This window comes from Balaenoptera borealis (genome assembly GCF_965194805.1).
Source record: "Balaenoptera borealis genome assembly, chromosome: 3".
NCBI classification, from domain to species: domain Eukaryota; kingdom Metazoa; phylum Chordata; class Mammalia; order Artiodactyla; family Balaenopteridae; genus Balaenoptera; species Balaenoptera borealis.
In genome coordinates, this window is record NC_138866.1 from 45,135,136 (window position 1) to 45,162,047 (window position 26,912).

At 43.1% G+C, this 26,912-nt stretch overlaps 2 protein-coding genes across 2 annotated transcripts in view; one reads left to right on the top strand and one right to left on the bottom strand.

The window, feature by feature from the left end:
* DLGAP5 (DLG associated protein 5) overlaps window positions 1-26,912 on the top strand; it is a 100,052-nt gene that overhangs the window by 46,869 nt on the left and 26,271 nt on the right. The window contains exon 20 of the mRNA XM_082386499.1: window positions 13,433-18,244. The gene's annotated coding sequence lies outside the window, so the exon portion shown is untranslated. The remainder of the gene's footprint in view (window positions 1-13,432; window positions 18,245-26,912) is intronic.
* On the bottom strand, window positions 1,827-18,611 carry LGALS3 (galectin 3). The gene is made up of 6 exons (XM_082386691.1): window positions 18,473-18,611; window positions 12,055-12,076; window positions 10,191-10,580; window positions 8,273-8,361; window positions 3,606-3,771; window positions 1,827-2,137 (listed from the first exon to the last, which is right to left on the bottom strand). The coding sequence occupies exons 2-6, from the start codon at window positions 12,070-12,072 to the stop codon at window positions 1,982-1,984; spliced, it is 819 nt and encodes a 272-aa protein (XP_082242817.1). The 5' UTR covers window positions 12,073-12,076; window positions 18,473-18,611; the 3' UTR covers window positions 1,827-1,981.

The window sequence follows — 26,912 nt, forward strand, 5'->3', positions numbered from 1 at the left end:
GGTAATCAGAGCTGTGTCCTTCCCTTTAGTCTGGTTAGGCCAGCTAATGCCACATCTCCATCTGCAGATCAGCTGGGGTTTGCTTAAACTAATCAGGTTTCCCTATTTTATCTGGGATTATACCTGGGTAAAACCAGGACTGTTAGGAAGCAGGGAATGAGTTGGGTAGGCAGCCATCAATGTGTCCTACAACTAGAGAGAGTGTCCTTGGGCTACTGGACTCTAGAATTATGAGGTATTAAGAAAATCTTTAAAGACAAAATGAAAGAAAACTGGGTAGAACAAGAGCCTTTCCAAAAATTAAAAAAAATGGAATTTCCATGTATTGAGGACCTACTATATGACAACCTCTTTGCAAACAATATTTATTCAATGGTCATAGTAACCCATTTTATAGACAAAAGGTGTGTTATAAAATGTATTATACAGTTCGTTTTATAGACAAAGGAACCAAGGCTCAGAGGATTTAAGTAATTTTGTATAAACCAAATTCCCTTTTTTCTCCATAGCTTACTGTGTTCTTCTGTTTAATCACTTGAGTAGAACAGTCAAGATGAGAATGCTAGAATAAGGAATTAACATACTTCTTGAAGTGAGCTGTGATGTGCTGCTCACATCCCACTTTAGGACTGAAGGACTCATTTCTTCAGTTGCTATCAGTGCTGCTAGCAGACAGTCCTTGGGAATCATCCCGTGTGAGAACTGTCTCAGGTGAAGAAAGCCACTTCACCCAAGATCAGACTGCTTCCTAGGTGGCTTGTATCCACTGACTGAAGTGAAAATATGAAGGCATCGCCCTCTTGACAGCTCCAAAACATCATCCCAGCTCATAACCCCTATAGTGTAGGCTGAGGCATGGATGCTCAACTTCTTACTCTGCCTAATTGTGCGCCTTCTCATCTCCACGCCTGTTGAGAGAAAGGGCACTCCCTCATAAACCTCTTGCATTCTAATCTCTTTGCCTCCTGGGGGACCCAACCTGTGGCAACAAAATACTTGAGAAGATGGTATTGTAGAAACAATAATAGATCAAATAATATTTGGTCTCCTATAAAATGAGGTGATGTGAGCACATCCTGGTTTTGAAATTATATTAATCTTTGGCCTTGCTGGTAATGAGGAAGGGCAGAAAGGCATGGGTGAGAGTATTAACAATGGGAGCTATTAACTTTTTCAAGCTGATACATTTCTAATTAAAAACCTATTTTTTTTTCCCTCTACAAATCTGGAGATTTCATAAAACCAAAAGAACCCACGGGAAGATTGTCTGATATTGGTATCAATTACTGATTTGAAAGCAGTGAAGTATAGTTTAGAGAGATGAAATAGTTAAAAGGAGTCCAGAGAAATATACCAGAAAGCTAACAGTAATTGTCTATGGGTCTTCTATATGTAAACTTTTTCTTTCTGCTTTTCTCATTTCCTGAATATATTATGTTTCCTGCAGTAAGAAAATAGAACGATTTCTTTGTAGCATCTGTTGGAGAGGTTAATTTGGGGGTAGTATTTACTCCTATTTACTTTTTTTTTTTGTCTTTATTGAATTTGTTACAGTATTGCTTCTGTTTTATGTTTTTTGGCCATGAGCCATGTGGGATCTTAGCTCCCTGACCAGGGATCGAACCCGCACTTCCTGCATTGGAAGGCGAAGTCTTAACCACTGCACCGCCAGGGAAGTCCCTCCTTTTTAAAAAATAGTTTAGCAAATATTGAAAACTTTGGGAGACCCTAATGCAGTATTAACATTGCTACATATTTCTTTTTCCATTGAGTCCTTTTCCATTGAGTCCACTGCGCATTATCAAGAATAAACTGACCCAATTAAATGACATACAAAGACAGGTAACTCTTTATTAAATGGATGATTTGCAAGAAGGACACTGATGAATAAAGGTAAAATTTTTCACTCATAGTAAACATGAAACTTTTAAATGTGTAAGGTTTACGTTCAATTTCATTTCTTTAAAAAGTATCTGCCCCTTTATATCATGGTGTGCGAAGCACTGGTGAGATTTATGTCACCAGAAATTCCCAGTTTGCTGATTTCCCTGAGATTTTTCACCCGATGACTGTACTGCAACAAGTGAGCGTCATTGACCGCAACCTTGAAGTGGTCAGCTTCAACCAGGACTTGTATCTGAAATGGCACGTACACAAAACTGTTAGGAATGCCCATTCATTTCAAAACCAGTCTGGCCTGAGCTCAAGATGTCCAGCATTTCACCTTTATGATCAATTGTAGAACTAATTAAAGTCAGAAAAAGTAACTTTACAGCAAAGATAAACTCCAACTTATTCAAGATTTAAACAAAACAAAATGATAAAATTGTTAGAAGGATATATAGTTGAAGCCACAGAGGAAAAGATTAATAATTTATCTACATAAAAACTTAAAGTTTTTGTATGGCCTCAAACACCTAAAACTAAAACTAAAAATAAATGCTAAAATAGGAATCCTCTACTTAGAGTGGCAAATGTTATGAAGATTGATAATAACCAGTTTTGGCAAGAGTAGGGGAAACAGACTCTCCCAGTAGTTAGAGGATGTGTTAATCCTTACATCCTTTTGGAAGCAGCACTTTGGCAATATCCTTATCTAAATTTTAAACATGTATATTCTTTGAGTAAAGTTATTCTAGGAAGCAAAGATTTATAAGGATAGCTATCACAGTATTTTAGTAAAATAAATAGAACTTTCCCGGTTTTATTTATTTGGAATATTTCCATACTCCAAATTTTCACCAGTAGGGTACTGGCTGAATTATTACACATCTGAACAATGAAGTACTATTAGGTGGCAATGTTCTCACAAGGAAAGATGTCCACCAAATGTAGAATATAGTCCCTGTTAGACCCTGCCCCTGAGGAGCTGGCGATCTAGCTGTTTTATAACCCACTCTATAGTCAACCCTTACCCGATACTGTGGACCTAATAAATATTTGTTGAAGCAGTGCTTAAAAATAAAAAGTGTGTTGCTTGTCATAGAAAACCCTGGAAAGATACTCAAGTTGCAACCTTTGTGAGGATGGGGGAAGTGGTAAAGGATGGAGGACTTTTTAGTTAATTTAAAAAATCTATAAATTTTTCTTTTCATAAAACAAGTATGTATTACTTTTAGAATTTAAAAATTTTAGGTTTTTTTTTTTGACCACGCCACACAGCATGTGGGATCTTAGTTCCCCAACCAGGGATTGAACCCATGCCCCCTGCATTGGAAGCACGGAGTCTTAACCACTGGACCGCCAGGGAAATCCAATAAAAATTTCGTTTTGATTGCCATGCTAACTATGTTGTTTTGAGGAATTAAGTCTCAGCCCAACTGTACCATAAAGACTTTCTGCCTTTTTTTATTAAAGATGCTATTTTTCTCACTTCCAGAAAAGCTTAAACTCAGAAGGGTGGTAACGGGTGATGGTAAGGTGCCTGAATGGAGTTGGGGAGAGTGCCACTATTTCCGAGACCAGTCCCCTGGTATGGAGAGCTGATGTGCTGGTTAGGTGTCCCAGGACAGCTGATGAAAATTCATTTCCCGTGCATTGTGGTTTAAGAGTGATTCCCCATGAGAAATATACATTATCAATATATAACAGTAGCAATAACTTACTTTGAAAGGTTTACCACTTTCAAATGGGAAAACCGTCTGTCTTTCTTCCTTCCCCCAGTTATTATTCAGCTTCGAATTACAAACGATGACTCTCCTGTTGTCCTCATTGAAGCGTGGGTTAAAGTGGAAGGCGACATCATTCCCTGTCTTGAAATCTAAAGCAAGTCTGTTTTAAACCAAAGACCAGAGTTAGTAAAATTATTTAAGTTGTACATTTGTATCAAGTGAAGAACATACAATTTTCTAAAGAGCAAATCATTTATAAAATACAGGAAAAATTTCTAAACAAAGCAAATAAACCAGAGAATGGGTTCAAACTGGAAAGTATACTGGGCCAAGTATAGTAGTTCCACTTCATGTGCAGAGGGTATGTTCTAAGACCCCAGTGGATGCCTGAAACCATGGATAGTACCGAATCAAATATTTAGCTAGCTAGCTAGCTAGCTAGCTGGCTAGCTAGCTATCCACGCACACTTTTTTCCTATACATGTATACCTATGAGAAAGTTTAATTTATAAATTAGGTACAGTAAGAGATTAATAATAAAATAGAACAATTACAGCAATATACTGTTGTAAAAGTCATGTGAATGTGGTCTCTCTCAAAATATTGTACACATTTAATGCCTTTAATCTGAACTAAGCACTTATGCACTGGGGCTGTAACTTTTGCAGTTTGAGGTATGACAGGAAAAAAAAAAACTAGCATGAGTTTCTTTTTCCTTTCTCACAATTTCATGGACAGAAGATTTGTACTTACTATAGATCTTAGCAACCTCAGCATACAACTTTTTTTCTTTCCATTAAGTCAAGAACCTTCCCCTTTTCACTTAAAAAGAGCCTTTTATAGCTTCTCTTTGGCATATATGAATTGCCTGCATCACTACTCTTGCTTTTGGGGTCATTATTAAGTAAAATAAGGGTTACTTGAACACAAACACCAGGGTACCATGACAGTGGATCTGATAACTGAGACAGCTACTAAGTGACTAATAGGCCAAATATGCTGCACAAAGGGATGATTTCACATACTGGGCAGGCAGGATGGGGCTGGACAGCGTGAGATTTCACCATGCTGCTCACAACGGTGGCAACTTAAAACTTATGAATTGCTTATTTCTGGGATTTTCCATTTAATATTTTCAGACCGCGATTGACCCTGGGTAACTGAAATCGTGGAAAGCGAAACCTCAGATAAGGGGGGACTACTGTATTCGATGTACTACCACAGTATCTCAAAGTAAACAAGACGATATGTGTTGAGTTTTTTGGCCTCGTTGTCTTTGGTCATATCCTTCTATTCAGCTATAATTCCCTTTTTACTCTCTACACATAAAAACAGTCAAGGTGTGCTCGCTTTGGCAGCACATATACTAAAGTTGGAACAATACAGAGAAGATTAGCATGGCCGCTGCGCAAGGATGACATGCAAATTCATGAAGCGTTCCATTTTTTTTCCCTGGTGGTGCAGTGGTTAAGAATACGCCTGCCAATGCAGGGGACACGGGTTCGAGCCCTGGTCCAGGAAGATCCCACATGCCGCGGAGCAACTAAGCCCGTGCGCCACAACTACTGAGCCTGCGCTCTGCAGCCCGCGAGCCACAACTACGGGTGCCTAGAGCCCGTGCTCCGCAACAAGAGAAGCCACCGCAATGAGAAGCCCACGCACTGCAATTAAGAGTGGTCTCTGCTCGCCGCAACTAGAGAAAGCCCGCACGCAGCGACGAATACCCAGTGCAGCCAAAAATAAAACAAACAAACAAAAAAAGGGTCAAGGTTTCCTTGTAGAGATTTGGGGCCACTTTGAGGGCACTTTATACCTGACATTGTGGAAATGATGGCTACCTTTTTCCTGCCCTGCCAGGTTACTTTTAATCCCTGTTAAAAGTAAGGCAGTCACATAAAAAAGTGCTATCAAATACCTGGCTTCCTCATTGTTAACCAAAAACCTAGTCCTAAAATAGCAAGAATGAGAAAACATAGTTAATATTCAGTATCCTATTGCTAAGTTGTAAAGTCATAATAATAAATGTACTAAACATTCCATGATGTGAAGTGGAATTAATGGAGGTGCTGGATAAACTTTCTACCCTATTCCCTCTCCTTGGATGTTAATACAAACACAAGTTATCTGGCTGTTAAAGTATTACCCCTACCCCACAGTTTCTCAAAGTGTGCTCCCCAGAGCGCTAACCTCAGAAGCAGCTGGTGCTCTTGTTTTAAAGCAAGGTCTGCGGGCTTCCCTGGTGGTGCGGTGGTTAAGAATCCACCTGCCAATGCAGGGGACACAGTTTCGAGCCCTGGTCTGGGAAGATACCACATGCCGCGGAGCAACTAAGCCCGTGCACCACAACTACTGAGCCTGCACTCTAGAGCCCGTGAGCCACAACTACTGAAGCCCATGTGCCACAACTACTGAAGCCTACGCGCCTGGAGCCTGTGCTCCGCAACGAGAGAAACCACCACAATGAGAAGCTTGTGCACCGCAACGAAGAGTAACCCCCACTCACCACAACTAGAGAAAGCCTGTGTGCAGCAACAAAGACCCAATGCAGCCAAAAATAAATAAATAAAAATAAATTTTTAGAAAAAGAAAATTCAATTGAGTAAAAAAAAAAAAAGCAAGGTCTGCTTTCTAGACCTACTAACAATGATTCCTTGGGTATTTCATTCACCCAGTAACAGACACATACAACTACCAATGATTAAATTCACAGGGAAAGGACCAATATGGTCAAATGGCAATAGAATTTGTATTTGACTATGCAATGCCTGTATTTTCTCAGCAGTGAAAAGGAAGATAATTGTCAACTCTACCACCGTAAAGATTTTTTTCTTTCATGTAATTCCTCACATAGATTTTGCAGATCAAAGAAAATACATTTCTCAGTGTACTACCACCTTAATCATTTCAACCAAAATTGGTTTTGACCTGCCACAGTCTTAGTCGACATCTCTATTGTTATTGGAACTAACCTTTTTAGTGCAACAGTCATAAATAAGGCAAAGATACCAGTGTGGTCCTGCGTGACAGCAGCTGCAGCAGGAGGAGAGCAGATATTACCGAATCGTGAGTGCTGTCTGCAGAGGCTCAGGGCGCTGGGTCCTATGTTATTTTGGGAGGCAAGATGGATAAGGACACAGGCAGAGGATATATATATTGTGTAACTTGCTGTGAGACAAGCTTTATTGTGTAGGGAAGTATTGTGCTGAGAGAAGCGGTATAGGCTGTGTGGAAGGAAGAGCTGGCTTAGGGTAGTGACTACCACGGAGAACCAGAGGAGGCTGGCTGGAGGTGGAGTGAACTGGTTAGCTGAATGTGAAATGATCAGATCAGAATCTGAATCCACCTCCTGGTAACACAGGAGGTTGCTCCTGCTGATTCACGAGGATCGAGATGACAGGCACTCACAGAGGCTGTTTATAGACTCTTAAATAAACCTGTGTACACAGCTTGAATCTGTACCTTTTGTGTACTGTCTGTAAGACCCAGAAACAGATATTAATTAATCTAGGAGCTTTAATAGTACTACTAACCTCAAGGACAGACATACTGAACAGCTTCAGGATAGCCCTAGCCTGCTTGTATTATATATAAATATAACCAGTGGTGATAACCAGAGCCAGGCATCCCAGGGCAGCCCGTAAATCAGCATGGATTTTCCTAAGTGAGCTCAAAGTCTTACCCGCCCCGAGCTCACCTCAACCAAACCAGTACCAATGGCAGAGGCTGATTTATTTTTACAAAGTCTTTAACTTGTAGAGTCTTTTCAAACCTTTTAAGTAAACAGTGTCTACTCAGAAGACTGGGGTTCCCCACCTTGTCACTTATCATCTGTAGACCAGGCCGACAACATGGGAATCTGTGACCCTGCTGTTTCACCCATTATGAAGACAGAAATGGCGGCCAAGCTCACAAATCTGAGAGTGCACCAAGACCTGCCCAATTGCAGGGAGATTTGTACCAGTATGAGGACAGAGAGGTATGATATTTAAGCTCTCAGATCAACTAGGCATCTTTTTGTCTTTGACCCTAGTTTTTATTTATTTATTTATTTGGCTGCACCGGGTCTTAGTTGCGGCACGCAGGATCTTCGTTGCGACATGCAGGATCTTTTAGCTGTGGCGTGTGGGATCTTTTTTAGTTGTAACCTGTGAACTCTTAGTTGAGGCATGTGGGATCTAGTTCCCTGACCAGGGATCAAACCCCGGCCCCCTGCTTTGGGAGCATGGAGTCTTAGCCACTGAACCACCATGGAAGTCCCTGACCCTAATTTTTGATGGGCTTTGTTTTTTAGACAATCTATGGCTCAGAGGTGGAGGGGGGGGGATGGCTAAACATTACATTACAAAGGCTCTACTTTCCTTTAACTCTAAGGCTTTCACTGCATAGAAGAACCAACAGAATGGGTTTTCCTGCTCTTCCTCTTTGTCCTCACAAAGTAGAACTCTGTTTTATTCTGGTTCTGGGAGAAACACAAGATTTAGTGAGAGAAACCTTGTCTTCTTGGTGGGAATGCGTATTGATTTATGGAAAAATCCCAAACTATGGTATAGCCAAGATTCTAAATGTGCAGTTTTAAAAACTCTATCAAAACTCAATACAGATCACCCTTTATTCCAAAAGCAATCAATAAATATGTTAGACTTGCTGACTTTCCTCTTTACCTGTTTGCATTGGGCTTTACTGTGCCCAGGATTGTTATCAGCATGCGAGGCATGACTCCTCCAGAAAAAGGCAGGTCATAAGGCACATTCTGGGAATAAAAAATATATATATATCTATATCAATAAAGAGTCATGTTTTCTTGAGGGAAGAAAGAAAAAGATATCGCTAAAGTTCAACCACTTTTAATATGTGTGAATAACACATAACCCTACCTTAGCCATCTTCAGGGCCTGAAGAGAGAAGTCTCCCTACACAACTGCAGCTAATAATCGAGAATAAGGCCATCAGTTAATTGGTGCCAAAGGCAGAACACGTTCCCTTTCGGAGCACTGTATCTCTCATGACAAGGTCCATCCCAATCTATAACTCATCCACTTGGCCTATTTTTTGGAAAGATCCTTGTCATATAACATTCTTTGTTGGGTTGTTCTGCTCCCTGTGGGCAGGCATTGTGGTACCTTCTGGGCTTCTGTGGCCCCCTATGTTCCACTCACACAAGGCCCTGAGGAGTGCTTTGAATGTGGCAGGTACTTGCTATTTGTAGAATGGACACTTTCCAATTAATACCTTCCCCAGTTCATTTTACAAATATTTATTGACCTTCTATGTTCAAGACGCTGTAAATATTCCCAATGCTCTGTCCTTGGCCTCTTCTCTTTTTCCTGTAAAATTGTTTCCCCCTGGGTTCAACCATCACCCAAGTCTTTTCTCTCTAGCCCTGATCTGTCTGATCTGTACTAGTCCTGTGCTTCCTCCCGTCTGGATTTGCTACTGGTGCCACAAATCCAACAGGTGTGAACTGGAATTGTCTCCCCTGCCCCTCCCCCATCCGATCCCCTTCCTGAGTTCCTGGTTTGGGCTGACCCTGAGCTCCTGGTGCTCTCCTTGCCCAGCCTTGAAAAGCCAGAGTCGTCTCTGACTCCTAAGACTTAACCACTAGATGCTGGGGTTCTTCCTCTGAGATCTCTCTCCCATCTGCCTCTTCCTTTCCACAGCCTCCATATCCTCCGTCTCAGCTGTCTACCTGCCTGTGGTCCAGGCCCTGTTCAACGCCTCCCATGCCCCCAGTGCTCTCTCTCTGCTCTCCTCTAAGCTGACCCACAAGCAGAGCAAATGCGCCCTGTGACATCATAGTCCTGAAAGGGGCTGATCCCACACTGCTATTGAACTCTTTCCTCATATCTGTATCTTTTCTCCCAACTACACTATTTGGAAGGGAAGGGTCTGTGTCTGAGATGTGTCTGGAGCCCCACAGAGTTTTATGCTTAGAATTCATTTATTAAAATGGGTTTTAATGTAAGTGAAAATTTAATCCTTAGATCACAAAATTATCTTTAGAAGGTTTTTAAAAACCCGATTACCGTGGTTCCCCCAAAGGTTCCCTCTACGACCATGGGAAGGTTGTATAACTCTTTATTGCCCCACTTCCTCATTTGTAAAGTGGGGATAATAACAGTATCTTAGAGGGTGCTTATGGGGTTGAATGAAATCATCCGTGTAGAAGCACACAGCTGGCACACGTTATATACTCGGTGTTTATTAATAATAATAACCAAAACTTCCCCCATTGCTATGATCTTAACTTGATTTATATTAAAGCTGCTTTACAGATGCCTTCAAAAGATGCATTAGCTTCTTTTTACTCTTACTCTAACAGTTCACATACTAAACTCAACATGAGCAACAATTTTTTCTATTGGACCAACATACACTGTGGCTGGTCCTTGCAAAGTGGCTCTAAGCAGTGAGTTTAAAGCTTCAGTTCTCCCGGAAGCCCTTTGCAGGTCAGTACCCAGAGCCAGCTCTCAGCCAGAGCACTACAAAGTGATGGCACCACCGCTCCAGACAATTGCCACGTGCTTCATTAGCTTTGTCCTGATCACATTCAAGCATACGAAACGACTAACACCATCTTACCAGGGGTCCAGAAGGGCTGCCGTAAGGGCCAGCAGCAGGGTAGGCTCCAGGAGCACTTGGCTGTCCAGGAGGTGGGTAGACCCCAGGCCCGGGGTAGGCACCTGGTGCAGCTGGTCCAGGATAACCAGGTGCAGTTGGGCCAGGATAACCAGGTGCAGTTGGTCCAGGATAACCAGGTGCAGTTGGGCCAGGGTAGGCCCCTGGAGGTGCCTGGCCTGGGTAACCCCCAGGAGGTCCCTGGCCAGGGTAGGGGCCGGGTGGTGCCTGTCCGGGGTAGGCCCCAGGATAGGATGCTCCTGGGTAGCCTCCTGCCCCGGCAGGCTGGTTTCCCCATGCACCAGGCCACCCTTGAGGGTTTGGGTTTCCAGACCCAGGTAAGGCATCGTTAAGCTGGAAAGAAAGACATAAACAATTACAGGATGAAAGACATTCACAACAATAGAATTTTCAGGAATATGTGATCTAAGAATTAGAGTGATATGGTGAAGATATGAAATTCATATCAATAAAATTTTCCCCACCTATTAGTTTTGAGTTCCTAAGACTAAAATTAGACTTTAGGATTATACATGCCTTATCATTTTATTCTTGCTTCCCATCATCTCAGATCATTAAGGGTTGCCTTTTCGTAATTTGCTAAAGTCAGGAGCTAGCCATCCTCTATGTAAAAGCGCATGTTTTCTAACTGACATGAGAAAAATAATCACAAAAATCAAGATGCATTTGGGCTGGAAAACCTCCACCAAGCTAGCGCTGGTTGCCTTGGCCTTCCCTTTGCTGGACGTCTACTGCACTTCAGGTGCACCAGGCTAGTCGCCACTTAGTGGCATCCAGGCTAGTATCAGAGAAGCTGCCTTGTACACAGAGAGGAGCCTGGGATGTGGAATCACAAGATTTGGTTTGAAATCCAGTGCCATCCTTCAAGAGCTCCAAACTCTTGGAGCCATCATGTCACTTGTATAGGACTTAGTGTCTTTGTCTGTGTAACAGGCATAATGATCTATCTCATGTGATTGTTGTGACGAACAGATGAGGCAGCATTTGGGACGGCTCTTTATAGACTGCAAGACGCTGTGCCAGTGTTGGTTTGTGTCCTTTCTCTCCAGGAAGAGACTCTGCCTTCTCCCTCTCTGACTTCTACAGTATTTAGCAGAGTGCTAGGTGGTACATGGAAGATACTCAGTAAAAACTTCTATGTTGATTGAATATGATCTGCCAGGATTGTCTGACCCTTTGGTGCATCAGGAACCCAACTCCAGACCTGGTATCGGGGCAGCAGAGTAAGGCTGTGAAGGGAGCCCATGGGGTCTGGGGGAGGGGGAGAGATAAACAGAGGGCTGGATGATGATGGAAAGTAAACCGGATTTAGAAAACAACTCAAGCTCATGGCTGTAGGTGGTGTGAGTCATTCTGTTAAGGAATTTGAGAATACATAAGCATGCTAATAGGAGTTTATTTTCGCTGCTTCTTACTCCAGCATTTGGGAAAGGAGGAGGACTAGAGGGCACTGCAGGATTTAAAAAAAAAAAAAAAAAATCAGGATGCTCAGACTGTACCACACTGCCCTTTGTTCAGCTGGTTTCTCACCTCCTGCCAGTGGAATCCACCCACTTCTGTCCTAGGCCTTCGGTAAAGGGGATACTGTTAGTGAGGCCCAGGCCTCTCTCTACCTGGCTTTCTTCCCAAATCTGTTGCTGGAAAAACAAGACTCCAGCTAACAAGCCCTCATTGGACGGGTGAGGCCAGAGGAAGCCACGTGGTGGGAGAGTTAGGGAAACTTGAGTGGTTAAAAAAAAAACAAACAACCTTCAACCTGCATGACTGTATACATATTAGGGTAGGAAAACAGACATAAAACACTTACCGAAAAACTGTCTGCCATTTTCCTGAAAGGAGAAAAAAACAAACAAACAAACACAGGTTATTGATCCTAAAAGATTTCACTGGTTTCCGTATGAATTTAACATCACAAACAGCTCATTGTGCAGGTCTAGTCAATGTACAGGCATTCTCCTAACACAAGCCAGTCTATTCCTCAAATACGCTGAAATCGTTAGCGGGGAACCACAAAAATGTCTCATCAAAGGGCGGAGATGCACTCCACCTGGATCACCACGCCCTATTTAACTCATACCTTTAAACTCTAATCACACTAGCCTGTGGCCTGAATCCTGGGAGTACCAGGCGATCCAACGCAGGTGGGAGAGGGGGGAATAAAATGCTCTGCCCCTTTCCTAGGTAACAAATGTAAACAGTCCTGGGTTTTTGGTCCTCCTTCACCTTCCTTCCTGTGTTCTTTATCTACCACCTCATAAAAAGTGTTCAGTGAGTTAATCTCACCCACCTCCCCACCGGTTCCCTCTAACAGCCCCATGCCCTCCTCTGGCTTTTGTGAGGAAGCAGTTGGTTCTTCCTACTGAGATTTGAAAGACAATCCTTGCCTTCCCTGCCCCACCCGCCAAGACCTAGTTGCTGCTGTTGATTTATTCCTTCATTTGTACACATTTATGCCTACTCTGGGCCAGGCACTGGGGGGCTCCTGTCTGGGTTTGAAGGTGAAATCGACCAAGATGTATGGCCAAAGGGTCCAGAGGCCAGAAGGGGTCACAAGTGATGGACGCTGTGAGCCAGACTGCATGCTGTGGGAAGTCACAGGTGACTTCTAACAGGAAGAGACAGTGTTGCTTGAGCTAAACCTTGAAGGAAAGGTGAGATTGGGATGTGGAGCAATAAAGAAGAAAGGCGGGCACAAGATGATTCCCTTTTTTTTTTTTTTTAAAGATACTTGTTATTCCAAATGAAATCTCTGGCAGTATAACAAACAACTAAGGTTAAAAAAAAGAGTCAGACAATGTGGAGGAAAATATTTTTGGGTAGGATGCTACCAAAGAGGGTTGGCCTTGCCCAAAGCTGCCTCAAAGGGTGGCCCCGAGACATCATTCTTGCTTCTCCTGCCCCTCCGCCTGTGCCAAGTCCCCATCCAAACAGGATGCTTTACACCTGCTCCCGCCGCTGGTGCTCTCTAGCGGTGAGGGGAGGAGGGTAGCTTTGGACTCCTCAGGCCTGGGTGAGTTTTCTCAGCTCAGGATCACTGGTGCTGTGGCCAAAATTACCTGGATTTTAACAATCAGAATCTCTTTTTCCTTAAGTCGCCTATTTGTGATAGTTATTCAATTATTATTCTTAAAATAATTGGGGCTTTCCTGGTGGCCCAGTGGTTGAGAATCTGCCTGCCAATGCAGGGGACACGGTTTCGAGCCCTGGTCTGGGAAGATCCCACATGCTGCGGAGCAACTAAGCCCGTGTGCCACAACTATTGAGCCTGCGCGTCTGGAGCCTGTGCTCCGCAACAAGAGAGGCCGCGATAGTGAGAGGCCCGCGCACCGCGATGAAGAGTGGCCCCCGCTCGCCGCAACTAGAGAAAGTCCTCGCACAGAAACGAAGACCCAACACAGCCAAATAAATAAATAAATAAATATTTTTTAATAATAATTGAGTAAATGGTGGCTACTTGATAGGTCCTAAAAATGTAAAATATTAGATTTTATTGTTAAAAAAACCAAACAGGCAGACCTCCTCCTAGAACTTAATGTATGCTTTATTTATACACCAGATATTTTATCCTACTCTGCTGTTATTTATAACACGCAAATATTATCTTTCACTGAATTTTTTTTTCTTTTGGCCCATCTCTTTTTTTTAAAAAATAATTTTAATTAATTAATTAATTAATTTTTATTTTTGGCTGTGTTGTTCATAGTGGGCAGAAAGCTTAGTTCCTTTGATGACACAACTTCTTCTTCCACTCCTGGGCAACGTACCAAAGCCTCAGCAATAACACTGTAAGTGTTTTGACTTCTTTTAAATATCGCCATTGTGTCCGGGCTTATTCCCAACCTCACACCACTGACATTTCAGGCGGGATACTCTGTAGGGAGGGGCTGTCCCGTGCACTGCAGTACGTGCAGCAGCATCCCTGGCTTCAACACACAAGATGCCAGCAGCACCCCTCCCCCCCATTGTGATAACGCACAATGTCTTAAGATGTTGCCAAATAACCCTGGGGGAAGCGGGAAGAGGGCAAAATTGTGCCTGGTTTGAGAACCACTGCTGTAGGCTAATTAGCATATGTATCCTCACATAAATGTACCTATGCAGGTCAATAAAAAACAGAAAGGTAGTTTCAATTGTTAAAACTAGCTAAATCTGTTCCATTGGCCTCATAAAGTGTCTTATTAACATAAATCCAGTTAAACTTAGATGTGTTTAAAGGCTGATCATAACCAGAAACTCACACAAAGACATTTACATTTACATTTCCAAAATGTAACATTTATTCTTTTCAAAGTTTCTGTTCAAGCATATTCAGTTTATTTTCCAACTAGCCCAAAACAATTTAAGAAACAAAGCAGATTCCATTTTATTTCTACTGTGTTTCACATAACACCAAGGATGACAGTTTGGATTGTGTTGTGACACATTAGACAAGCCCATTAGAATAACGACACCCTGCATTTTTGTGGTGCTTTTCAGTTTACAAAGCACTTACACATACCTTACCTATTTTGATTCTGATAATAATCTTATGAGATTGACAGGGAAAAGTTAATATCCTCACTTTAAAGGTGAGGAAACTGAGTCTCAGAGAGGTAACGTGGTGACCCAAAGTCATTCTGTCATTGGCAGGCCAAGGACCAGGGTCCAAGCATCCTGACTCCTAATTCAGGCTGATTTTACACTAGTATAAAACCTCACACTTTGAAATTTTAAAGTATAGTCCTTTGAAAGTGTTAGTTACTTCATTTAGAAATTAATTCTCTGGCTTAAACATTCAGAACTGCATAAACATGCTGAAATTGTAAACAAATTAAAAAAGAGATCATGTTTTTGTCAGAAAACTAGCTGGGTGACTCAGTGTGCAGTGATATTGAATACAAGGATGGCATTTTGCACAGTCACTTTGCTAATTATAACCACATTTAAACCGATAAAGCTTACTTTTCCAAAAATTGGGTAAGCATTGTTTTGATTATGTCAACTCCCAACCATCAGATCTCTGATGAAACAGGTTCTATCTAACCAATGTTCTTTTGAAATCAAGGTTAGCAACCTTAGAACTGAAAAATGAAAAAAAGAACCAAAAAAGAATTAAAAAAAAAACACATCTATTTGGATAAATATCTTCCCTACTTGCCTGGAAATTTTCTTTCTTTTTCTTTTTCTTTTTTTTTAGAGGAGTAGCTTATAGAGACAATCAAATGTAAAATTTAAAAAATCTTCCCACTCCACAGGTACTATAGGTTTGTGAACTCTGGCATTCCCAGAATCAGAGAATTTTGAAAAGCCAGGATAGAAACACTACATCAAAGACAAAAACATTTAAAAACTACTACCTGAGTCTTCACATTTGGAAAAACCTACAGGAAGTAGTTCAGTATTGCTTTGGAATAAGGAATTTAGACATGAGTCAGAACGCAGACCACTTTAATCGGCTGTTAATTGCAGCTCTGCCCTTTAATAAAGAGTGGCTATCCACTGTACTACGCTATTCTAGGCAGCAATTAATTCAGTTGCCAGGGTTCCCAGGAGCACTTCTGAAATTTCTGCCCACAAAGGGCCCCAACTTTTATACGAGCTGTAAGGGAAGTAGATCACAAACGTATTTCCTCAGAACCCCAAGCACTGCCCACGCTCCTCCCCAAAGAACACAGAACAGGCAGTCTACATCCTGGCCTTACTGAAACACGGAACAGGCCTTGAGGAACGCCCACTTACCAAAGCCAAATTCAATGATGCTGGTTAGAATAAAGGAAACTGGTCCTTTACTAGGATTTCTTTTTCATCATTGTTCCTCAGCATCAAGGAAGGTAAAGTTACTTTGTGCCTCTCAGTTACTGATTTGTTTTTCCCTTATGGAAAAGCTGAACATCAGTCAAGAGAGAACACATGATACTCAGTCAGCAGCAAATTGGAATTAGTGCCCTGGCAGGCTTACCACTCAGAATTTAATGAGAAGAACCCATTCAGGCACCAGACACAAAATGTTAACTAGCTGTCCTCAGCAGAAGCCTGTGTCCCAAACTATCACAGGAAAGAGAGGCTAAGTTTTAGATCAGTTACTATGAGTCTCAGGTACATGAAGTTTACAAGCCAACTGGTATTTAAGGTAACATAAGAGTTTCAAGTTTTACTATATGAATATATATCTCTATTACAGTTAAAATTTAGAGTCTGGCTGATGAAGGTTCTAGGCAAACAGCATCTAAATCACAGGTGAGACCAATATTGGCCTTTGACCTCACTATCAGTAAGTAAAAAGTCTTTATAAAGCACTCCTGCATATTTGTGGCACAGCAAAATGTCACTGATTAAGGACCCCTCAACAGAGTGAGATTTGCTATTCCATTTTTTTAAAAACTAGCTTTTGGACTTCCCTGGTGGCACAGTGGTTAAGAATCCGCCTGCCAATGCAGGGGACACGGGTTCGAGCCCTGGTCCGGGAAGATCCCATATGCCGGGGAGCAACTAAGCCCGTGCGCCACAACTACTGAGCCTGCGCTCTAGAGTCCGAGAGCCACAACTAGTGAAGCCTGCACACCTAGAGCCCGTGCTCCGCAACAAGAGAAGCCACAGCAATGAGAAGCCCACGCACCGCAACGAAGACCCAACACAGCCAAAAATAAATAAATTTAAATAAATAAATAAAAATTAAAAAGGCATTGGTGACTTACAAAAGAAAAGCATGTCTTGACAAAAAAAAAACAACTAGCTTTTGGGGTCAATCTATCAAGCAATGCTCCTCCTTTTCTGCTTCTTATGTAACCTGGTGAGGCACCACCTAATATTTCTAAGCTCAAAACATTCAAGACCCATTATCAAACTTCTCCCAAGGATATGAAGTAAATGCTGATTCTAAGTATAACGCCCACACATTATTAACTTAGGAAAGAGCTCCAATCTCTCATAGATCAAGGATGAGGCACAGCCATCAAAGGAATGAAAGACTCTCCTCTAGGGATTCAACATCAATGTCTGAAAAGGAGACTATTGTGGAACAATAAATTTTTATTATTAAACTTTAACTTTTATGGAAACAATTTCCTAGTATGAAGGATAAACTTGAGGCAAATGAGTCAGAATTTTGGAAGCTGGTGAAAATTTTCTCTCATGCTCTGTGCCAAGAGGTCAATTTTCATTGCTATCATTTTCTTCAGAACTAAATGAGCCTTTCTTCCATTCCCTTTCCAGAATCCTAGAAACAGACTGGGTCACTGAGGTCCAGCCATCCTCATTGCCCAGCAACCCAACTCCCAGGAGTCACTTTACAAATATTCCACGGTATCTGGAATAGGAATCGCTAAGAGGAGGGTATGAAGCCTAAGGCACGACCTCAAGCCCTGCGTCCCTGAGCTCCTACTCCTCAAAGTGCATGCATTTTAGTGCTTTGATTTGAGCAACTCACAATCCAGAATAGATCCTCAAACATGTTTGAAAGCCTCCCGACCCCCGCCTCAGCTAGGCCTCTGCACCCTGGGACCAACATTCTGCCACACCCCATATATCCCCGGCACAGATGTGAGATCGTTAATGCCCAAATCTGGACAGGGATGAGTCACTGATTTGCAAAAACTGAGGGTGTACGGTCTTTGTCAAGCCGGGCACATGTCCACTCAGCCTTGGGGCAGCACCGTTTTCTGCGGGATCAGCATCCAGAGAGAGGCTGCAGCCCCTGACCCTGTTGGCCTGGCAGCAGAGCTCATTCCCATCCCACAGCAAGATCAAGGGGTCGACAGCCAAGTCAGGGGTCGTGGAGCCGCCCGACAGAGTCCGGGAGCAGTACCCTCTGTGGACTGGGGGCAGGAGGACCTGCTTCCTCCCGCCCAGCTGGAGCGGGCGGCTGGGGTGATGCGCGCGCGCCCACCGCTCACCGCCGGCGGCCCCGGGCGGCCGCGGACGGGAGGGCGCGACGCCGGGACTGAGCCTCCCAGTCACCGCAGCTGAGCCTCCCAGTCGTCGCAGAGGGTAACACACCCGTCCGCCGCGAGTAAATGCAGGTGAGTCCTTGTAAGGCGTTGCTAACTTTCCCCGAGTCTCAGACTCCGCTCTCCCTTCTCGGCGACGCCCTCCCGCGGGCCCCCGGGAAGTCAAGCCCCTGCCGCGCTTCCGGCCCAGCCCTCCAAAGGGGGCCGCGCACCGAGCAGCGCCCGGGCGCCCTCGCCCTGCCAGGCTCAGCCGCCGGCAGGCCCGTGCGCGCCCCCGTCCCGGCGCCCCGCGCCACTCACCCGACGCCTCGGCACTAGCTCGCGCGCCGCGAGGGTGTCTTCGGCAGAGGTGGTGTCTTTCTGGCTGGGCGGCGGCCGGCTCTGCGCCTCAAATACGCCGGGCCAGGCCCGCCTTTCCCGGGGCGGGGCCGCCACCCCCGGCCTCTCTCTGCGGACGAGGCGGGGCGAGTCCCCGGCCCCGCTGGACACCCGGGCGCCGCGGTTCCAGGGCGCGGAGGAGACGCCTGACTCGGGACAGCGGCGGGTGGGACCCTGACCCGAGGCCTCCATCTCCGCAGCGTCCAGTCGGTCCCCTCCGCAGCCGCTGGAGATCAGGGTTCACCGCCCTCTCACCAGATTCACCTGCTAACTCCTCAGACCAAGATAGGGAGAGTCTGCGAAGCTTTCTGTGTGTGCTTCTTTGGGGAGTTTTGCTTGCTTACTTGCTTTAACCGTGTTTACTTTTTCTGCCTGAATCTCAGGCACTCTCAGCCCTTCTGCATTTACTTTACCTAAATCCCTTCTCAGCGTCAAAGCCTTCGCACAGTGACTTGGGTCACAGTTTTCTGAGATGCTAGGTGAGATGCTCCATGTTCTTGGCCTTGCTTTCATTCCCATTATGAACTGTGAGGTGTGTACACACCTCAGACTAGGAGCACTAAATTGTTTTGCTGTTTGCTCCCTACTGCATCCTTAGCATCTACCCTGTGTTTGGTAAATATTTGTTTAATGAATGAATGATTGAAATAGTGAATCACTTCCTATTGGGAAGAGTCCTGATAAAGGAGGGAAGAATTAAATACAAGTGTATATTTGTAAAAGGCAGGAATAAAATAAAATAAAGCTATGGCTCCAAAAAGGTTGTTACAACAAGTAATGATGCTTCCAAGAGAAATGGTATTTGTTTGGTAGCATTTAGCTGGGTAATAGCTGAGTGAAATGGCTAAGGATGTCAAAGATGAATTTTTTTTTTAAGTTTAGACTCACAAAAATTAACTTGACTCACAGACATCGAAAACAAATTTATGGTTACCAACAGGGAAAGTGAGGGGGGGGATAAATAGGAATTTGGGATTAACAGATACATACTACTATATATAAAATAAACAACAAGGAACTACTGTAAAGCACAGGGAACTATATTCAATATCTTGTAATACCTATAATGGAAAAGAAGCTGAAAAATAATATATATATGACTGAATCACTTTGCTGTACACCTGAAATATTGTAAATCAACTATACTTCAAAAAAAAAGATTAACTCAAAATGCATTAAAGACCTAAATGTAAGACCTGAAACTATAAAGCTCCTAGAGGAAAACGGGAAAACTCCTTGACATTGATTTTAGCAATGATTTTTTTGGGTATGACACCAAAAACACAAGCAATAAAAGCTCAGAGTAAACAAGTGGGAGTACATCAAACTAAAAAGCTTCTGCACAGGGACTTCACTGGTGGCGCAGTGGTTAAGAATCTGCCTGCCAATGCAGGGGACACAGGTTCGATCCCTAGTCCAGGAAGATCCCACCTGCCGTGGAGCAACTAAGCCAGCGAGCCACAACTACCGAAGCCCATGCGCTCTAGGGCCTGTGTTCCGCAACAAGAGAAGCCACCACAATGAGAAACCCGTGCACCGCAACGAAGGGTAGCTCCTGCTCACCACAACTAGAAAAAACCCGCGCACAGCAACGAAGACCAAATGCAGCCAATAAATAAATAAATAAAAAGCTTCTGCACAACAAAGGAAACCATCAACAAAGTGAAAAGGCAACCTACAGAATTGGAGAGAATATTTGCAAATCATATATCCAAAGAAGAGGTTAATATCCAAAATATATAAGGAACTCATTCATACAACTCAATTACAAAAAAAAAAAAAATCTGATTAAAAAATGGGCAGAGGAACCAAACAGACACTTTTCCAAAGAAGATATACAAACGGCCAACAGGTACATGAAAAGGTGCTCAGCGTCACTAATCACCAGGGAAAGGCAAATCAAAACCACAATGAAATATCACCTCATGCCTGTTAGAATGGTTATTATCCAAAAAGACAAGAGGTAAGTGTTGGAGACGATGTGGAGAAAAGAGAGCCTTTGTGTATTGTTAGTGGGAATGTAAATTGAAACAGTATGAAAGTTCCTCAAAAACTTAAAACTAGAACTACCATATGATACAGCAATTCCACTTCTGGGTACATATCCAAAGGAAATCAGATCACTATCTTGAAGAGATATCTGCTCCCCCATGTTCATTGCAGAATTATTTATAATAGCCAAGACCTGAAAACAACCTAAGTGTCCGTGGATGAATGAATGGGATAAAGAAAATGTGAGATATATATCTATAGCTATATACTGTATCTATATCTATACACATTCATACACACACACACAGTGAAATATTATTCAGTCATAAAAAATGGCAGGAAGGAAATCCTGCCATTTGTGACAACATGGATGAAACTTGAGGGCATTATGCTCAGTGAAGTAAGTCAGAGAAAGACAAATACTGAAATGATCTCGCTCATATGTGGAATCTAAAAAAGTCGAACTCATAGAAACAGAAACATAGTTTGGTGGTTGCCAGAGGCTGGGGGATGAGAGAAATGGGGAGATATTGGTCAAAGGGCACAAACTTCCAGTTACAGGATGAATACGTTCTGGGATCTCATGTATAGCAAGATGACTATAGTTAACAATACTTGAAAGTTGCTAAGAGAGTAGATCTTAAATATTCTCATCACACACACACAGAAAGGTAACTATGTGAAGTGATGGATGTGGTAACTACTGTGGTAATCATTTCATATATATATATGTATATATATTCATTATATATAAATATCTCTCATTTTATACATATATGTAAATGAAGTTTAGATAATATTAACAGCTACTATTCATCAAGCACTTCTTAGGTGCTTTGTATTATACCTAGTGCTTTACATGCATATATGGGGGGGGTAGGTATTTTTATCCCCATTTTAAAGATGAAAAAACTGAGGCATAGAGAATTAGATATGACCAAGATCACAACACAGATCAAGTTGAAAGTATGTCAGGGTCTAAGAAATAAGCCTTTGGAAATGGGATTTGCTATTCCACAGATTGAGACAAAGAATACACCAATGAACGAAGGAAGGAAAGGAGGGAGGGAGGGAAAACGCCACTGCCAGCAGGCCACCAAAAAGTGGTAGATTTAGAAGTTGGAGGGGATCATTCAGAAAAGGAAAGAAGAATTGACCTCACAGTGAAATGATCTCTGAAAGAACAGAGGAGCAGACTTGCTCTTTTTTTTTTTTTTTTTTAATTAATTAATTAATTTATTTATGGCTGTGTTAGGTCTTCATTTCTGTGCGAGGGCTTTCTCTAGTTGTGGCAAGCGGGGGCCACTCTTCATCGCGGTGCGCGGGCCTCTCACTATCGCGGCCTCTCTTGTTGCGGAGCACAGGCTCCAGACGCGCAGGCTCAGCAATTGTGGCTCACGGGCCCAGCTGCTCCATGGCGTGTGGGATCTTCCCAGACCAGGGCTCGAACCCGTGTCCCCTGCATTGGCAGGCAGACTCTCAACCACTGCGCCACCAGGGAAGCCCAGACTTGCTCTTTTTTTTTTTTTATTTTTTTTTTCAGACTTGCTCTTTTTTTTTTTTTTTTTTTTTTTTCAGACTTGCTCTTTTTTTTTTTTTTTTTCAGACTTGCTCTTTTGATTCCAGTGTTTCAATTCTGAGGGACAGTTTTCTATCTTATAGTGGGATTCTGTGTCTGGCTGATAGCATATGTGAGAAAGCCTCTGTATTTGCTTGACCTGTGTCTGGGAGCTTTTGGGTTTTTGGCTAGAGGAGGAAAGGACTTGGTGCTAGACAATGGAGTAGGGACAAAGAACTAGGGAGGGGATGTCGAAACCAATTCCAGTCCAGCCACTTTTGCTGGGCTGGAGCCCCAGGGAGAGAGGAATGGGGCCAGAAGCTGATGGGGCTGTCTTTGTGAAAGCTTTTTGAGAAGTGGCATCAAGGCCCAAGTGACAAAATACAGCTCTGGGGTGTGAGGCATCTCTCCTTTCCCCTTCTGCACACACCCCAGGACTTGCTGGCTCTTTGCAGATTTCCAGAGCAGACTCCCGGGACCGACGTTAGCATTCTCCCCAGGGAGAACCTCTGGCACTGGGAGTTCCCTCATGTAGGTAATGGACATTTCCCAAGGGGCGGGCAGATGCTGCATCTGCGGGGGGGGGGGGGAGGTAGGGGAGTGAGGTGGGGTGGCCGGCACACTGGTTGGTTAGCATGAGTGGGGTCCACACAGGTTACTTCTTTGGGGTGCACTGAGCAAGGGAGGGGCTGGGAAGGGCTCTGCTCTATACCAGAACAGACTATGGGAGCCATAGTCCCACAGTGGGACAAGGGAGGCCTCGCTAGAACTGGCCAACTGTGAGTTGTGATGTAACTTGGTGATAGTTACATGTGTTCTGTGTTTTGGGCAATGAGTTCACTCAGTAAACCAAAGTGGAAAATGGAAATGTGGCCTCGTGGTGTAATCTCTGATACAATAGGATTGAAGGATAGAAATTTATGAAAAGTCCAAATTACATTTTATGCCCCCAAAATATATTTAGATGTATAAATATTTATCACTCCATGTATCCGTAAATAACTCTGAAAACTAAGATACATTAATGTTTTTAAAATGTGTGATTCACGATGGGCTGCAATGTTCCTATGAACTCCGACACTACATTAAGGTGACCCAGGTAGCCTGACAATGTTGCTTGCGTGGGCCCTATGATGTCAGAGAATGAAGGATATGTAATATATAAAGCTGTATTGCCCCTAAGAAAGTTGAAGGAAACAAACATTTATATCTGGAGTTTAACTCTGACTTCCCTCCTATTCTCCTCCCCTTGCTTACCCACTGGGGCCACCAGGGCCCCCAGCTGTTCCTCCCTGCACACAAGATTCGCTCCGAACTTAGCATCCTTGCCTGGCTGTCCCCATATGTGAAACTCTCTCCTCCCATTACCAACTCTCTCACCTCCTTCAAGTCTTTGCTCGAATGGCCCTTCTCCGTGAGCCTACTATTCAATATTTTAGCGCCCTATTCAAAATCACAGCTCAAACGTTCCCCAGTCCCTCATGCTGCTCATCCCCCTTTACCCTGCTCTAATTTTTCTTTTCTTCATGGTACTTATCAATTTCCAGCATGCTATAGAATTGATTTATTTCTTATATCTACTGTTTATTGTTGGTTCCCCCTGACTTTCTTCTACTCCCCTCCCTGACCGCGGAGTTCTTTGCTGTATTATTCACTGAGGAATCCAAGAGGCACATAGTAGGCACTCAATATTTGTTAAGTAAATAAATTCATAGTGTGGGCACTGGAGAAAAACCCTGTGGCTGTTTGATTTTATCACTTTCAGTGCTTTTCCCTCTTAGTTAACTATTTAATGCCTCTTAAAAATGATTAAAATTTTAATAATGAATAATTCAATTAATAGGTTGCTATGTTTGTAAAATACAAACAAAACAATAAAAAACAAAAAAACCACTTTTTAATGGGGAACTAAAAGCTGACCACTTGTTTCGAATAAATAGACCTAGTCTCAAAGCAACTCCAGGACTTCCCTGGTGGCGCAGTGGTTAAGAATCCGCCTGCCAATGCAGGGGACACGGATTCGAGCCCTGGTCCGGGAAGATCCCACATGCCGTGGAGCAACTAAGCCCATGCGCCACAACTACTGAGCCTGCGCTCTGGAGCCCGCGAGCCACAACTACTGAAGACTGCGTGCCACAACTACTGAAGCCCACGTGCCTAGAGCCTAAGCCACCGCAATGAGAAGCCGATGCACCGCAACAAAGAGTACCCCCGCTCACCACAACTAGAGAAAGCCGGTGCACAGCAATGAAGACCCAATGCAGCCAAAAATAAATAAATAAATAAAATAAATTTATAAAAAAAAAAAAAAGCAACTCCATAAGCAACTCTGAAGCAGTTATCAGACAACTCCTTAGTACATTTTGCACAGGAAAGTCAAATTATGTATACTCTCCTTTTAACTTTGTCTTATCCTTTTGTTGGAAGACATAGATAAGTATTATCATCTCATTTTTACTGTCAGGGAAAGTGACACTTATCCAAGCTCATCCATGTCGAGGAACAGAACAGAAGTCCTGACTTTTACAACTCATCTAGACAAACACGGAGCAGTGAATCCTTGCAGGGACTGGCTTATGTAAACTAGGGAGGAAACCAGGTATAACTGGTTCCTAAATAATTCCTGTCCTCTCTAAAATAACCAAATAATTAATTGTGTAAAGATGAATTCTTTCATCCAGTTTTCTACCATAGGAGGGAAGTGTGCACATGAAGGACTCACTTGATGAAATTGGGAAGGTGTCTTGCATCCTTTAGGATACATTTGAAAGTGCCTTAGTGGCTGGTACTGTTTTTCCATTGCTGTCCCCTCTAGGCTTATACATAGAAGTCACTGTATGCTGGGGATTGTTTATGAAACTATAACCCCTTCTCTGAAGAGGGTGCCTGGCAACCAATTGACTTGAAAGAATCATCCATAGTAAGTGACTAACCTATGAGTATTAAAAAGGAGTTACCGACAGGAGTGGCCTTTGCCTCCTCAGAAAATGCTGTAAATCTTAAGACTTTGAGTCATGAGGCCACAGGGCGAGGAGTGGTATCGCTGTCCTCTGTCCTTAGAGGGCTAGCCTCTGGTAATAAGAAAAAGGGATGGCCAAACCAGTTGTTATGGAGACAAGGGATGAGTCACCCTCTTGCCTTTCTTTCCAGTAATCCTCGGTCATTTCAGGGATAGATAAAGCTCATGCCCTTGCTACTTAGTGGGCTCATCGTGTGCTCAAACATCTTTTTCGCTTCACTTCCTTAATTGCACATCCCCATGCACCACTCTTTGGTGTCAAATCCATGCCCCTTAGAGCTAACAAAAGGGTTTTGCTATGATCTGGGTGTGCCTGGGAATTTATAATTTGTCTACATGCAGTAAATGGCTCAACAGTACCCTACCCAAAGCCTATAAAACTCTTCCAAGATAAGTGTGAAAAGCAATCTAATACCGTCAATAAAAATATCATTGAGTGACTACTATGTACAAATCACTATCTATTTGAAATAAGGGACAAGCCCAGTATTAGCCCTCAAGCAATAGTTTGGCTGATTTCTACTGATAAAGAGATTTTTAGGACCCTGCCATGAAAGCAAGGACCCTGGGAGAGGCATCTCACCAGGATGGGGAAGAGGAACTTTGGGGAAGCTGGTGGCATGCCAGAAGATCCAGAGGGCATCTGGATGAGGGGAACTTTTGTTAGAGCCAGGAGAGAGTAGACAAAGAGGGGAGCAAAGAGGGTGAGTAAAGAAAAGAGAGAAAAAATAAAGTGGGGGAGAAAGCAGAGCCAAATTTTTTTTTTTTTTAAAGAAAGTACTTGAACTGCGTTTTTGTTTTTTTTTTTAATTTTTTTTTTCTAATTTATTTTTATTTATTTATTTATGGCTGTGTTGGGTCTTCGTTTCTGTGCGAGGGCTTTCTCTAGCTGTGGCAAGTGGGGGCCACTCTTCATTGCGGTGCGCGGGCCTCTCACTATCGCGGCCTCTACTTCTTGCGGAGCACAGGCTCCAGACGCGCAGAGAGCCAAATTTTTAATAGGAAAATAGAATTCGAGAGGAAGAATATAGAGAGGACAATAGGAGAATTATGGACGTATAAAAAGTCTGAGTGAGCTGGAACAAGCCAGAAAAGAGATGATGAAAAACTACCCAGAAACTAGCACGACACTGGGCCAAATAAGGAAAGAATGTCTGACAAAAGATGAAGCCCTTATGAGATATAAGATATGAGATATAAACAAAAATATGTTGATAGTTAAGTCTTATAGAAAACAGAACACAGGAACAGCCAGATAAGGGAAAACAAACAGATCTTGGAACCCCTGGCAAGTTTGGCAATTCTGTCTGTGTCCACAGAGTATCAACACGTCCAGGTGACAAGTGAGAAGTTGTGTCAGGCACTGGGACGTTTGGTCTATCTGATGCCAACAACTGGATTCTGAGCTTGGAAACATGTGGAACATGTGGCTGGCATGACTGAAGGAGATACTGGGTGTTATGAGGACACAGTATATCCTGTGAAGCAGAGAAATTTCCAAATCCAGGACAAAGTGATTGTGCCTGTGTGCTATTTCTATTCCTGGTTGTTTGCACATACTCCCTTCATTTTAGAGGTATTTAATGGGGGCCTAATATGTGCCTCAACCATTTTGCAAAATCTACCCCCACTAGGTCACCGGATGATGGGTTCATCAAAGCCTGGTCAACAAGTGAAATGGGGTCAGTGGCAGTGACAAGCTCAGTGCTGGTTTGTAAGGTGCCCTGCCATACTCTTACTAGAGCCCCTCAGGAGTACAGTGGAGGCCACAGCCTGCTTAGCAGGGAGACACT